The sequence below is a fragment of the Triticum urartu genome, chromosome 2 (assembly GCF_003073215.2).
Source record: "Triticum urartu cultivar G1812 chromosome 2, Tu2.1, whole genome shotgun sequence".
NCBI classification, from domain to species: domain Eukaryota; kingdom Viridiplantae; phylum Streptophyta; class Magnoliopsida; order Poales; family Poaceae; genus Triticum; species Triticum urartu.
In genome coordinates this window covers 591290469-591306322 of record NC_053023.1, presented here as the reverse complement: position 1 = coordinate 591306322, position 15854 = coordinate 591290469, and the positions used below count along the sequence as shown (strand labels likewise).

Below are 15854 nucleotides of genomic sequence, written 5' to 3'. Positions count from 1 at the left end.
CTTGCTAAGTCTTATATGAACTCTAGTGGTCTGTGTGTTTTCCGTTCTACTCTTGATTGTATCTGAAAGACTCTTTGTATACGTTGCTTGATTAATAATGTGTTGATGTTCTCTCAAAAAAATGTTAGCTCGCTCCAAGGGCATTTCGAGGCGACATCAAGTTTTGTTCACGACTTGCCAGATGCCATACCTTTCAGCGCTCAAAAAAAATATTAAGACTTCCTGAAGATAAATTTAGCTTGATAAGCTTAACTACTGTATTCTTGAATTTTATTTGAATTTTGTCAGCTTTCATTTTCTACAATTTCTTTCTTACATGGTTAATTATTTCCCACACCATTTCAGACATTTCTGTTATCCATTATTTATTTTATATTTTTTTGAAAAAGCACGTAAATTATGATATTTTGGTTTTTCTGTAATGCTGACTTTGCTATTTTTTGTCCATGTGGGCATGATGGTAGCAAAAATAGAACATAAATAGGTAGCCCTGAGTTTTGAAACCGGCTCAGGGTTGTTAAGTGCGTATATTTCTCCAAAAGGATTTGCAAAAACAATACAAAGAACTCGTATAATGGCAAAAAATGAAATGGTTTAAAAAGGATTGCTCAAAGTAGCATTTTAATCAGTTCATGAAAATGCACATGCTTAGCTTGGACACCAACGTCTTGTCACTGCTGGTTGTTTATTCATTGTTGCGGTTTGATTTGGCTTCTGCCTTGTCGCTAGCTTTAGGCCCTGTTTGGTTCGGCTGTAGATTTCTAAAAGTAAATGTGAAAAATCTGTTGTGAAAAAATAGTTGTGAAAAATCTGATGTGAAAAAGATGTAGGTCATTTGACAAACCATCTGATACAGCTTTTTCAGATTTTGGCCCGCAGCGGAATCAGATTTTGGAAAACACGTCCTGGGCTGCTTTCACTTTTGGTTCAGATTTTGACAGCGGATTTCTGGAATCAGATTCTACCGGGTTCGTCCTTTGGTTCAGATTCTGCTGCGCGGTAGCGGAATCCATCGATAAAAGCTGAACCAAACAGGGCCTTATTGTCATCTTACAAATCGGCAGAGCATGAATGAACCGAATAACTATAAAGTCCTATCACCCATACGCCATACATGGGCTGTACATTTATCAACACATCCTATCGTAACACCACAACATAAGTAAATGGTTGTATTGTACTACTCTGGTAACGGGGGCCATGGAATCCAGAGATGTTTCTACACACGAACTTCATCTTTGGGTAGGTACCCATGTTGCCTGAGATACCACAGAGCCCCCTGCGCGGCATGCTCTTGTGCGGCCTTCTTCTGTAGTTGAGCATCGCTGTAGCACTCCAAGAGTGTCTCCGAGGGTCCCCTGATCTGAACTGTAACCTTGTACGTGAATCTGTGTCATTTCACGCATGAAGTTAGCGGAGCATGTACACACCTTGATAGTAAAATAATTGGTATCCACAACATTTTGTAACAAATACAACACACTATGTGACTAGACAGCAACACATTTATCACCTCATATACTTACGTTGCATTTTATATTCACGCCTGAATTGGATATAATGCATATCACGAAGAAGCATTATCACGTAACCAAATAAAATGACAGTGAAACATGTCTTAAGATTTTAAATTTATGTGTTCACTATAGTCTGAACTTGCTTTTTTTTATATCATACCCACTGAAATCATAGTATTTGACTAGTAGCAAATGCTTGGCTCTGAAGCAGTACACCACAGTGAACTTGTATGACAAATACCAGAATACCACTACAAAGTAGATAACACCTTTCCAGACTTGCTGGCAATTTTCCTAAACAAGTTAGATATTGACAAATATTCTTGAGACCTTTCCATAAAAAAGTACACTGCTCTCAAACTGTTAAAGCAACTGCTTAATAATGACGGTCCTTGCCAGCTTAAGCTACCCGAAACTACCGTTTATGCAAAGCTTGAGGTTAAGAATAGTGTCTGTGCTTAGATTCTGCTTAATCCTCCTTTTTAGAGCACTATTTAACCTAGAATTGACATGCCACTCTCCTTACCAGGATAAACACCAAAAATAAGGAACTTAGAAATGGACATATATTATGATGGATAAGAAACATATTTTTTATTTTCTACACTGAAGAAACCACAAACTCTGTAAGAAAAGGAACCGTACAAGGAGACTATAATTCATTGTAATTTGTAATGCAGGCAACTTGATGTATGTTCTCCTTCAAGCAAGCTTACCTTCGGAGGTGGCTTGGCCCTTCTTCTTTGCACAATTCAAATTCAGGGGGTATCCAATAACTTACGGCACATACTTCAAAAAGGAAAGACTTTGCTGTTTTATTTACCATATCACCTGCAAAGGTGATTAAAAGCGTTAAGGCGCTTCCTTTAAAATTAGAACGAAATTTGAAGTGTGAATAATAAAACATAGTTGTATATCCTGCAAATTTAGCAAACTCAATCGCCTTAAAACATTAACTCGATATATCTGGGTCTATTTGTTATCTCCCACTCAATAGATGAAGTTGTTTTGACACAATCAAGTTGAATGCACAATAAACAGTCAGATGAAATGTGTAATTGCTTCTTTCCATGTAGAATGTTTCAACACCAAATTTAAACCACAAATACTGCAAACTTGGTGCTTGAGAAGTACCACAGACATTTCGTATCTTCATAAGAATATATACATCATGGTTAAAAGACAAAACAAATGGCTAATTAATCCAAAATTTAAGTGCTGTTCACAGTGCCACCAGGTATGTGAGGTCAAAGTCGACAGTGTGCATATTTTTTTTCAACTTTCTAATGGAGAGCATTACGGTGCATAAAAAATGTATTAGATTTAGCATTACCATGATACTCCTTTCTAATATTTTTCTGAGTTGTTCCCTTCGGCAGACAGGCATTCTGCTTTGCAACCTTGAGCTGATTATTCCTTTCAATACTGACATCATCCTTGGAAAACATGGTATTCCCTGCTGTTCTTTGGCTAGAGGTTCTAAGAGTCCCACGAATAGAAATTGCTGTATTTTGGAAAGAGATGTTTGCATCCCTTTCTTTACCTATCTTCAGATTATTTGTTTCTGCAGATATGTCAGCCTCGACTTTGATTGGTTCTTCATTATAACCTAGTAGTTCTGGTTCTTTCTTCCTAGCATCTCGCAAAATCTCTTCCAGTGACTTGTTTTTATGTGTGTATCCATAATTCTGCATGAGTGCACAAGGATTCACAAAAGCAGTAAGTTCGCTTTAGCCTTTTAAGTAACAGAATCATTCAACAATACTGAAAATTATCATGTTACAGTAATTTGCCTGACACCACCATAGAAATAATAACCAAAATAAATATTCAATTGGTCAGAAAAAAACATGTAACATAGCAAGTGAACTTACATGGTTAAATTATACTCCCTCCCGTCCTGTAATATGGGACATTTTTCGACACTAGTGTAGTGTCAAAAAACGTCTTACATTATGGGACGGAGGGAGTATATAATAACCATTTTCACAAGACATGAATCACATAATGACCATAAGTGTGTGGCTGTAGCTCTTGTGTGTGTGGGGGGGGGGGGGGGAATGACAAGGCACTAGTTCGTGATATTAAAAGTATTCTGATTCCAGTCTATAAAAGTCCAATTGTATCCACCCTTTGTTGGTTTTTTACTTCCAGACCTTTTCCAGGGTTCTTCTAACAAACAATGGCAAACATTTTGATGCATGTTCAAGGAAAAGTCTGAAATGCATGTTCAAGACGAACTAAAAAGAGACTGGTTGCAGTGGCCAGGCCATGTTATGACTGCATAGTCAATTGACTACACAGGTTTTGAGCAAAACCTTTACATACAAATTACATGTGCAAATACAAGAAATAATATAAGATTCAGAGAGAAATATGTTTGACATCACATGTTTGTAGTCCTGGCACCACCACTGGCTGGTTGTATACATATTAAAGTCTGGTTGGGATTGTAATCCACACACATAATTATTTCCTCTAATTCCTACATGGTATAGAGCTTCATTTCCCGCCTAACCCTAATCACACCATCGTTGTTCCTGATCACCAGCACCAGCCTCTTCTACCTTGTCAATGTCGTGAGGTTGTCATGGTGATACCCAGACACAAAAAGGAAAAAAAAAGGATTGGCATTTGATGTATTTGTCTTTCAAGCACATAATTTGGGGATGAAAAATGCAGTTCTCGATATGGCGGCAAGCTTCGATGCGTTGCGGCGATCGTGGTAGATATGTGCAGCATAGTTTGGTTATTAGGTGTGCAATTTATCTGCGGTCATGAACATATAAAGTGTTTAGTTCAAGGAACCGGAAAATGAATGAGGCGCACTTGTTTGGTTTGAATTTAGGAATGGAATGTGTTGGTCCATTGCCACCTCATCCCTCGTAAGCACAATGCTAATTACATACATGGGAAGTGTCATCCCATCAAAATCATGGTATCATCCCATGATGGACCAGAATATTTAAACCAAATACCATAATGCATGTTGACAGTTTATAAAAAACAAATGAAACCATTGAGATTATCGTATTTCATGGTAATTGCAAAACAAAAGTCAAAGGCACCAAAGGCAGATCTTCAGTTTAGAAATTGCTTTTTGTGCACCCAACTGGAATGGCTCAAACGTCACAATTCTGTGGCAAGTCCAAAAATAGAAGGCCAAGTAACCAAAATATACCTTCAGTTTAGAAAGTGTTTCTTGTGCAGCAAACTTCCTAGCAACTTTTGAATTCCGGTTTGCAGCGGCAGAACTTATCACCTGGCTGTTTATGTTAACTTCCACTTTGACGTGGTACTCTCCATCGGCTTTCATAGGTTCGGGAAGGCCTAACTCAAGTTCATGAGATTGACAAAGTTCCCGAATTTCTCTCATGGGATTCATGTGCATGTCAGAGAAGCTCAACACTGGCTTTAGAAGCATAAGCACTAGCGTCCAAACGTAGTTCAGGTTGAATCCTGAATCTAAAAGAACTGCAGCAACACAAGATTCGACAATATCACCAAGAACCTGCAAGCAAGATTACAGTAAAAGGATATAAGTGTTTGCCATAAAAATGTTATGCCATATAAAGTATGTGATTGCTAAAGAAATCCTACAAGTCAAACAGAAATCAAATACATCAAATGCAGCAACTAGTTACTCAAGAAAATCATATAACCATAGTACAAAAAAATGTATGATTCCTATCAAATGCAACAACTAGTTACTCAAGAAAATCATATAACCATAGTACTAAAAAATGTATGATTCCTATACAATTATTGATAATGATAATACTTGTTTTGTGTTTTAAGTCGGCTGACCCCTACTATCCCATCTTATATCGAAAACTTTAATAATCACTATATTTTAGCAGTAATTGTGCACGCTAAAAATGGGTTATCTAAAGAGGCGTAGCAGTTACAAGGATATAACAATACCTTTGGGCATGCTGGTTCTTCTACCAAGTCTTTCTCTGAATTGGGAAGTCTAATATAATTCTCAAACTTATTCACTGCTGACGAAAGATAATTTGAATCCTTTATAAGATACTTATGGATACCTTTCTGGACTGCCACATATGCAAGCGAATTATTACTGACAGCTAACGATTTTAAATCGGTTATTTGACCAGGCTTTAGATCAGGATAAGCTGAGTAGAGGTACGAGGTTATCAAATATTCCAAAACAGCATCTCCAAGGAACTCCAATTTCTGATCAAATACGAAAAGAACATAGTCAGCCGAGTAAATCATTGATTACTACATCAGTTCACCAATGACAATGCAAGAAAAAAGAAGCTCTGACCTGGTAGCATCCTCCAGAATGTTTATTGAATGAAGGATGCACAAATGCTTCGAGAATTAGACCCTTGTGTTTGAAATTGTAACCGATTAATTCCTCAAGCTCACCGACGTCGGTGTGGTTCGTGAGAGATAAATTGATGGAGCTTGCATCTAATACTCTATATAGGGATGAATCTTTAAAATCAACATCTATTCCCACCCAGTGAAGGAATGCAAATGCAGCTTTGAATCCACCTTCAACAAGAAATGCTCCGACAAGCGATTCAACAGCATCCGCTATAGTCTTCCTATGCAACCAATGATGCGACTTTGTACACCTCAAGTTACAGTTTTCTCGACTATCTGTGTGTATATTCACTTCTGTGTCAGCATTGCAAACAACTTTACAAGGCCTTCCCAGTGCAATGAACTGTGTCGGTTCAAAGTGTTGATCCCGTATGTACACCTAAGTTTACACAGACATGCAAAAAAAAAGATGTTCAGTTACGCTACAGAATTCATGGCAGGTATTTGACAGGGAAAATAACTCATTATCTTGTGTAATGATTTTTTTTTTGCAACAGAAACAAGGATCATGGACCTCTATTAAAATGTTACAAGGCAGCAAACCATGTTTTAAATAAGAGGATGTACTTAAATTAGATCATAAGGATAAACAGAATGTTTGACTACCGTCGTAGATAATTATGGTCAGTCCAAGATAATACAGAGCTCATCAAAGTTATAATGTCACAATCAGCAATTATTCCTAAGTAAGGAGGATAACGAGTATATGGCTATCATGTGCAATGTTGACAAAAAAGTGTGGCTTTAAGTTCAGTTCCTATAGTCACATGGTGAGTCCATCCAGGAAAGGCCTTTTCTGGCAGATTGCGGCTTAATCTTGCTTTTCTTGTGGTGATTGTAGTTCACTTTATTAGCTGTAGATAATTATGGTCAGGCCAAGATAATACAGAGCTCATAAAGGCTATAATGTCACTATCAGTAACTATTCCAAAGTAGGCTATCGTTCAGTTACGCTAATGAGTATATGCCTGGCTATCGTTCGCAACATTGACAGAAACATGCAGCTTTAAGTTCAATTCTGATAGTCACATGGCGAGTCCATCTAGAAAAGGCCTTCTCTGGCAGATTGTGAACTAATCTTGCTTTTCTTGTGATGATTGTAGTTACACTTTATCAGCTGTCATAGACGGCAGCTTAGAGCAATGGTTCATCCTTTACGGGGTAGAAACCCTTGATCGGGCCTTCAATGGTTGGATCTGGCAACAGCGGTCTTCTTCACTGTCTTCATGTTTGAGACCAGGCCTTCACTGATTGGATCCGACGAGGGTACGGCGGTCTTGTGCAGTGGTACCTACTATCCGGAAGCAGACTCTCAATCTGCCAATCAATGGTTAGATCCCGCAACATCATCATACATGTGTCATCTCCTTGCAGGATTTGTCTAGCAAGATGGTGATGTGATCTCCAGGGTGAATGCCCTTTGTCTGTACACTGGTTGGACCAGCTTCAGTCCTTGGTTGTTGTAGTTTTGGATTTTAATTTCATCGCTTGAATGGTTGGCTCCGCAGAAGCTGGACACATTCTGACAATTATGTTTGTCACTTTATTTTCCCTTTCTAAGCTGATTTGTTATGCATTAGCGCCTTTTGAAACATTTTGAAAAAAAAAACTGAAGGCTGTGAAATCGATCCAGATGCGGGAAAACCCTCTCCAATTTTAACCTTAAAAAGCTGTTGTGTTGGGCATAGGGTACCAATGGTGAACCCACATGGGAGCCACATGCGACCAGTTCTGTCGCCCCAGGACCGGCCCTCAAGAGGCAGAGCTAATCCTGCATGACTCCGTTTTAAGTTGTATTAGACTCAGCTAGTCAAGCCGAGCTGGTGTCCTAGGTCTGGTTAGACACTAATCCAGTTGAGATTAACCCCTTTTTATTTAAATGAGATGTACTAGGTCAGAAACCCTGGCGATAGGGGTTATCCAAGGAGTTGTATCCAGTCAAGAATCTGAAGAGATTGAGTAGGGTGCTATATAAACTCATAGGGTGCAATCAATTGACAACAAATAAAAATGATTATCTCTTCTCTTTGTCCATGGTCTCTCTTGACGACCCTGATCTAGCTCTTCCCTACATGTTCTGGTCATGATCAGACAAATCAAGGCATAACATGGGCAGAAGATGAGCCTACTGAACTTGGTCTACATTTGAAACAAAGATAACACAACCCATAGGTCACACAAAACTTGGAAGGGAAACAGATATTGGGTTCACTGAAAACAATATCTAACCTGCAAATTTCTTTTGATTGATAACTCATATAAATGTGAATTATTCACTATAGCAGAACGTCTGCTGGTCAATTGCCCTTCATCAAGTCCTTCATATGTAAGAAAGTTGTGACGTCCAACTACATACTTCAAAAAAGCATCACCTAAGACTTCAAAGCGCTCCAAAGAAATCCTCTCCAAACACCTTTCGGTGGTAAGTGCTTCAAGGATCTGAAATAGATTAACATCATTTGCAGCATGGATAGGTAATTCAAACTAGAAGTTCAGCATGAAGGGTGCGAAAATTGCATGACTTACACCAGAGGCACTAATTTGAGAAGCCTCTGAGAATGAAGACAACATGACATCCTTCAACTCAATAGCTACCAGCAAATTCTCCAACCGACACATCAACGATGGTAACAAAGACAGGGAGCTACACATATCCTTCGAAAACCCAATTATCTTCAAAGAACATAGCTCTGGAGGCAACTCCACAAAGTGCTCCATCAATTCACGACCTTCTTCTAAATACAAATAACAAAATAAGAAAAGGAACACCATCAGAAATACTATACCTAGATAGGGTACATTTAAGGAATCATAGTAGAGCAGTATATTCAGAATACAATTCATAAATGGATTGAATCAACAGTGCTCAAAAGCTTAAACCAGAGAAGCAAGAACTAGGTCCAATTAGGCCTGGGCATTCGGTCTAACCGGACCGATCGGTTCGGTTTTTCAGGTCACAAAGTTTTTCGGTTTCTAAAAATTGCAGACCAATCGGCTCTTGCAGAATTAGGTAACCGAATTTTCTTGGAACCGAACAATCGGTTCTGTCATCGGTTCCAACCGAACAGATCCGAACTTCATGCGCACGGATACATTTTCTTCCTTGGCCTTACTCCGCAAGTTTCCGTACGAGCAGGCACATGAAACATGGCTAGCTAGCTAGTACCTTTTATAGCCTTTCACACGCTTCCTTTCTTAGTGGCTATCCGATGTGGTACTACAGTAAACCTATTTTTGCATGGGCCGATTGCTACACTTTTTGGGCCATACCAGACGTGTACGTGGCTAAAGTGAGATAAGTGAAAAAGGCATAGAGAGACTTGGAGCTGCCGTGTTGGGCTAGCTGGGCCAGCTGGCCTAGGACAGCGGGGATACAGAATACAGGAAGTGTGTGGTGTATTTCTTCAACAGAAAAATACGGAGGTGCGAGGCATGCTCTGTAGTTTCGGGTTGTTAGGTCTTTTCGGTTAACCAAGTGTTAAAACCGAAATTAGAGAATAAATTTCGGTTCTATAGATTTAATAACCGAAATAGGAACCAAACTTTTCGGTTTCGGTCCCGGTTCTTTCGGTTCGGTGCAACGGTTCTCGGTTAATATGCCCACCCCTAGGTCCAATGCATCCACAAGTAGTTCCAGAATGTTGAAAGCAATTCACAAGCGGTTCAAGAAAATTTGACAGCAAGAATTTACATAGAGCAATATTGGCTCACTACCATCACAGGGTGCAAGTGGCGTTAAGAGACGATCGACACGTGTGTTAAAAATTGTACACTCCTGCAGAGATGATCGGCCCATGGTCATCTGGAAAGACAAGTTGCATATTTCCTAACATTGTACTTATGTTTTGCTTCTCCTCTTAATGAAAAGATGCATGCCCTCTAAAAAAACTACAGACGACCATCACAAATATTTCTTCACTTTACGGCAAGTTGAACACTTAGAAGTATTTTAATGCTAAGCAAAATAGTGATGCTTGGATAAAGAAGAGTCCAAAACAGGAAACAGTTTATAAAGGTACTAGTTCTGAAGGGACAAAAAGTGTAACCTGTGGTCTCCCGTAATCGGTCATGAAGCAAATTATGCAGATTGCAGAGCTGCTTAGCGTGCAGAAGTGGCTGCTCGGGATGTGATAGTTTGATACCAAACCTGATTTGAAAAGTCCATCAGTTCATTAGAACATCAATAAAGCACTTAAGCAGAAATATCGCAACATTTCTTTTAAACTGCTTATAAAAAAAGTTGGTTAGTTGCCGAGAAAAGGCTACCAGGGATGACTAGGATCAGTTCAGTGGACCTATCATACGACCATCACATAGACTACTTGTAAAGCCAGGACAGAAGCAGCACATTTGCTAACATGTTTCCCAAAACTAAAGCTTCTTATGGGGATTTCTACTGGGGTGGTCCCATGATATTATATCTTTGACTTGCATGGCCTACTTTTCGTAACATGAAGTAGATACACATTCCTCCTCCCTTACTAAGCCTTTTGTCCCAAACAAGTTGGGGTAGGCTAGATATAAAACCCTTTCACGAGGACTTCCCAGGAGGTCACCCATCCTAGTACTACTCTCGCCCAAATGGGTTTCATACCCAAAGGACTGGCTAGTTTTTACGTTGGCTCGCCAAGCCTATCACAACCCTTAGATATGAAACCCTTTCACGAGGACAACCCTTAGATATGAAATCCTAGTACTACTCTCGCTCAAATGGGTTTCATACCCATGGGACTGGCTAGTTTTTACGTTGGCTCGCCAAGCCTATCACAACCCTCCTCCTTTACCTGGGCTTGGGACTGGCTATGCCTAGAAGACATAGGTGAAGTAGATACAAATTATCATACTAAACATAAATTTGTATATTCATAAATGGTACAGATAGCTCGCAATCTTAAGGTTGGTTATGTAGCTATACATGACCTAGTGAGTGCTCAATGACGGTAGCATGAGAATTGAAAGCAAAGAAGGGGGATGCAAATAATCCTTCAGTTTGTTACCTTTCCTTGTAATGATCTTCATAAGTAGCACCGTCGTATTCACTTCTAGCATTTAGTTCATTCAGAATGACATCAATGACGAAAAATGTCTTAATATGGGGAGCAAAGATTAGACTGCCAACGACATCAGTTTTACTGTACATATTATCAAGAAGCCTTAAAGACTCATCTGGCAAATATGATCCATGCGCAGACACACCAGTTGGATCTTTAAAAACCGGTGATGATAAACAGCGCTTAACTGTTTGCCAGTCAATCATAAATATATCACCATACAATTCCTGCTTGATTGGAAGCAGCAGGTAAAAGGTTGAATTAAACTGTAGCGTTTCACTGTTGCCCAACAACATAACATGAGATACAGTGAACTCAGATCTGTCCAGGAGAACCTTCAGAAACATTTCTTGGAAATTGCGTGCCAGCATCATCTGACAAGAAAAAACAATGTTAACATTTTATACGCCATTCAATAAATGATCACATGTTAACATATGAAAAAATGAGCAAGACGGTGCCTGTTCTTCGTCAAATGATATCGTCCCTAAATGTTTCATTCCTGCTTTCACAATCCTGCCGCGAGCCAGATGCAAATCAACCTCCAACTTTTCAGCTTCCATAGGAAGGGAGTTGATCACAAAAAGACCAAATATCCGATAATGTCTATCTGCTGGTATGGGAAAGAATTGAATATAGTAGAAATGCAAGTTCAATGGACAGTCCAGTTTGCATGTTGAAGGTTTGAGAATTGTGGGAATTAACATCTCATGAAGCTCTTCTCTTAGACTTTCATCTGAAATATGCAAACAATAGCTGAGCCGAATCACCAGTATTATGACAATGTAAGAACAAGTGAGTGAACATACCATCATGACTGTTGCTTGCTGAACCGTTTGTTGTTGATGCCCTGTTCTTTCCTGAACCTGAACCAGGCAGAAGAAAATCTGTCAAAGCACCCAATTCATACAATTTCACGTATGCCTCTAAGCATGCATCCCTCTTAGCCTCGTCATTTGATTGGCATGGTTGGCCATCCACTTGACGAAAAGCAGCATTTGGTGGAAGAATTACTCTGCAGATTATCCCCTCAGTGTCATCAATGTAGATGAATGCTGGGGAAGGATTGAAGAACCTTCAAGAAGTTTAGTCATATTAGTACAACAAAGAACTAATGAATAAAAGCATGGGATCATAACAGGTTGATGTACACAGCAGGCCTTACATGTCCTTGGGAAGGTTGTAGCAGTAGCGATGCAGTAGAGATACACTACATGCAGTGCTAATGGAAGCACCCGTTTTTTCCACTCGATAACTTTTCTCCTCGAGGTGATCAAACACATCATTTGAAGTTCTCAAGTCTATCTCTCCATTCATAATGCCTTCACCATCAATATAGTCATTAAGCAACTTTTCTTGAGAATGATTGCCCCTGGTATGTATCAGAATGAATAAGAAGGGCAAAAATCAAGGACTAAAGTACAATCAAACCTATAATATTAACACCAATTGTCTATCTATTTAATGGAAAAATCACCTCTCCAGGAGAACAACATATTTAGAATTTGTCATCCGAGCACGTCCCCTCGACTGGATAAAACTGGCAACAGTTTCTGGAAGATCAAACCGCACAACGAGGCAACAAGTCTGAATGTCCAGACCCTCTTCACCTACACTGGTAGCAATCAAAAGATTCACCTGCAAACAGCAAAGGCAAAGGAATTGTGATGCAAGAAGCATAGTAGATATACGGGTATAAGGCCAACGTTAGATTTTGGGGCGTGTATCGCAAGTAATTTACCACATGCATTACCAACTCAAGGATAATACAAATGTAGGCCTAAAGCCCTTAGTCCCACGAGTCCTATCCAGGATAGAACCCTGCTTGAGTCAAAAAGACCTACTAAAACCCTATGTCTTTATTATTAGTATAATCTAACAACACTTTACAAGCCAAGAACCAATCCTTCAGTCTGTCCCGTGTCAATCCTTGTATATTGTAAGTGCCTACTCACTCAGCCGTTACAACATAGGAGCTCACTAATGTCCATCAGAAACGATTAGCCCATGGCCTAGTTAAACTGAATTTGGCTTATACTTGACTAAACTGCCGACTCGCTGACTCAACTGGTGGATCTCAGAGTCTGTGTATGCTGGCCCTGATGTTGTATGCCAACCAGTTATATTCATAGTTAGGTGCGCACCAATAAGAAATTAAAAATCCACCTCAACAACAACCAAGATCAGTACGAACCACCTAGTTATGATTATGCTCCCAGGTGTGCTCAATTACATATTTACATCACAAAAAATGTTAACTTACTCTTGAAGAAAGAGCAGGCCAAGAATAAATGCAGGATGTGACATATTCAAAATAGTTATCCAAAGAACACTTTTTATTGTCTTCGGAAGAATTCATGTAGAAGGTATGAATGCCTAATTACACCAATTATTATACCTCGCCAGAAGAGAAATTTTCAACAATAGCATCCATCTTCTGCCTTGACATGTTCTTTGGTCCCGAGTGGCGTCCCACAAGGAACTCACATTTCCAAAGATCAAGGCCTTTCAAATTTTGGAGGATATGTGCTATTGCTCTTGCAACAGTTATTCTTTTCACGAAAACTATGCACTTCATGTTTTCCTCTAGCCTGCTTATTGCAGAAACCAGAGCAAAATAAGCAGGATGATGAGAACAGATAGATGTTGAAACTTTCTCAAGTGGTTATAAATACAATGTTTGAATAGTGGTTTCCAGCTAGATTCTTCTTGCATTTTCACATTATCATGTGGAAAATGTAAGCCGGTGGAAAGGAATTACTGCTACCCAATCAGTAACAAGATTTCGTTACACCCTAAATTAAGTACAGATACTCCGGTACCATAATGTGTACGTACAAATCCAAAGCATAAAGAATGTTATGAAAAAAGATAGTAGCACTGACGAGTACGCTCACCTGTATCTCGAGAGAATTTTAATAAGAACCACAATTTTATTTGAGAAGAAAGGTTCTTCTAGCATCTCTAGATGAAATGAATCATCATGGGTACCTAGAAAGCACGTCTTGTCAGATTCGTGAAGGGCTAATCAGAAAAAAAAAATATGCATTTAAGATGGCAACTATTTCCAATAAAAACCTTATCGAAAGGTACATATCCTCAACGATTCCAGAGTACTGATTGTTATTAAGGAAACAGTAAGATATATTGTTATTTTAGGAAGATGAATGAGTTCATATTTCTCTTTTATGCTTTGAAAATTTTGGATCAGCATTACAGGCAGGATATCAAATCCAGCCAATAACCAGGACGATTTGTTGTTAGAAACTAAAAAAAAAATCCACTGCCAGAATTTATAGGGAAGGTGGACCAGATAAATCTAGGAACTAACATAGGGGTAAAAGGAGAACAATTAGGTGAGAACACGCATAACAACTCACCGTCTAATATGTTGCAATTCAGAACAGAAATTGCTTTGTTTAGGTAATGATGCTTAAATCTGGTAGAATTGTCGTTCATGTCAGACTCCTTTCTGTCCAAAACATCACCATCAGATGAAAGGAAAGCCTTTGCAGCCTGCGCTAAAATCAAACAAAATAGGGAATAACACATCTGATGCTATCTTAAAAGGAGGCAACAAAAAAGTAAAAAAAAAACACTTGTACTACCTCCATTCCTAAATATAAGACGTTGGGGCAGTTTAATTTAAACTACCCCAACGTCTTATATTTAGGAATGGAGGTGGTATAACAAAGGAGAAAACAGTCAAGAACACTACAACTAAATAGCAAATAAAAGCATAAGCAAAGATTAAAGCAAGAAATATAGAATCCATGACAAACAAGATCATACACGCCTGCGTACACGTTATGCTCCCAACTTCAAAAGGTTAGACACTCAAACGGCAGCCAACTAGAGGAGGAAAATCTGACTTAGCAGAGGTTCGCCTTGGGCAGAATTTAGAGTCCGTTAGTGGGGAATCAGCACCTTAGGCGGATTTGAATTTGGAGTCGGTAGATGACAAGGGCAGCTACCATTGTGATCCCCCATGTGTGTGTGTGTGGGGGGGGGGGGGGGGGGGGGGGGGGGGGGGGGGGGGGGGCTGCCACCACAGGAGAACTAACAAAACTTTCTTGCAATCTACGGAAACACCATGTATGCATGTATGAAGCACTTGTACATCCATAGGCTCGTAGTAAATCCACTCGGAACATTTGTTACAAGCTAAGTGAACATCGCATCGCATATGAACAATATAAACTTTCACCCAAAAATAGTGTTATTTCTAATTCTATAACAAATTCTCAAGAAACATTCTTTATTAAACACAACACAATCTATTATTTATCTTGTATTTACGAAGTTCCTAAAATGGACGCTTTCACATAAAAGCGAGGGAGGAGCATCCGATAACAGCTCCCAAGCCACACCCCAAAAGAAAAAAATTGAACCAACTAACTGAAGAGAAAGGACGTTCCAAATTAGAGTGAATCCGACAACAAGGCTTAAGGATATTTCATTATCAACGTATTTGATAAAACAGTGTCAACTTACTTGCAGAGCTCCAAACGAACCAAGTTCTTGCAAACAGAATACTAAATTTCCATGCAACCTCCCCAGGGACTTTAGTTTCTTCTGAGAATCCTTGAAATCGTATAGGCTCTCGCGTAGTATGCGTTCACTCTGTTTCAAACTCATAGAAATAACAAAAAGGAGATGAAAAAGAACAGAAAACACAAGCTTGTATAATTGGAATTTGAAATAATAATAATCGACTATATAGCAGAACAAAACTTTACCTCAAGCTTTGAGCGATCAAGTTCTTTGTTGTAAGTTACAGTAAGATTAGAGTGACTAAGCGGGACGTAAGTGTACACCTCCATATCAGGAAAAGCAAGCACACTTTCCAGCTCTGCATTATCAACCGAACAGACCTATCCAACATGAGAGAAGTTTTGCAAAGACAAATGTCAATAAGTATTATTCCTAA

General features: G+C 39.1%; 1 protein-coding gene across 8 annotated transcripts in view; it reads right to left on the bottom strand.

The window, feature by feature from the left end:
• Positions 1-990: 990 nt before the first annotated feature.
• Positions 991-15854, bottom strand: part of LOC125538990 (endoribonuclease Dicer homolog 4) — a 28339-nt gene continuing 13475 nt past the window's right edge. For 4 of the 8 annotated variants that reach the window (XM_048702327.1, XM_048702328.1, XM_048702330.1 and 1 more), the window contains 19 exons: positions 15664-15798; positions 15419-15547; positions 14305-14440; positions 13822-13915; positions 13323-13515; positions 12402-12562; positions 12090-12296; positions 11734-11999; positions 11386-11660; positions 10871-11298; positions 9920-10020; positions 8400-8608; positions 8103-8312; positions 5809-6252; positions 5442-5714; positions 4699-5028; positions 2851-3205; positions 2234-2348; positions 991-1388 (listed from right to left, as the gene is read on the bottom strand). In XM_048702327.1, the coding sequence (XP_048558284.1) occupies positions 1220-1388; positions 2234-2348; positions 2851-3205; positions 4699-5028; positions 5442-5714; positions 5809-6252; positions 8103-8312; positions 8400-8608; positions 9920-10020; positions 10871-11298; positions 11386-11660; positions 11734-11999; positions 12090-12296; positions 12402-12562; positions 13323-13515; positions 13822-13915; positions 14305-14440; positions 15419-15547; positions 15664-15798 (4230 nt within the window). In that variant the 3' untranslated portion in view covers positions 991-1219. Of the gene's footprint in view, positions 1389-2233; positions 2349-2850; positions 3206-4698; positions 5029-5441; positions 5715-5808; positions 6253-8102; positions 8313-8399; positions 8609-9919; positions 10021-10870; positions 11299-11385; positions 11661-11733; positions 12000-12089; positions 12297-12401; positions 12563-13322; positions 13516-13821; positions 13916-14304; positions 14446-15418; positions 15548-15663; positions 15799-15854 lie in introns of those variants that run through there. The other 4 variants (XM_048702326.1, XM_048702331.1, XM_048702333.1 and 1 more) reach the window with 4 other exon arrangements.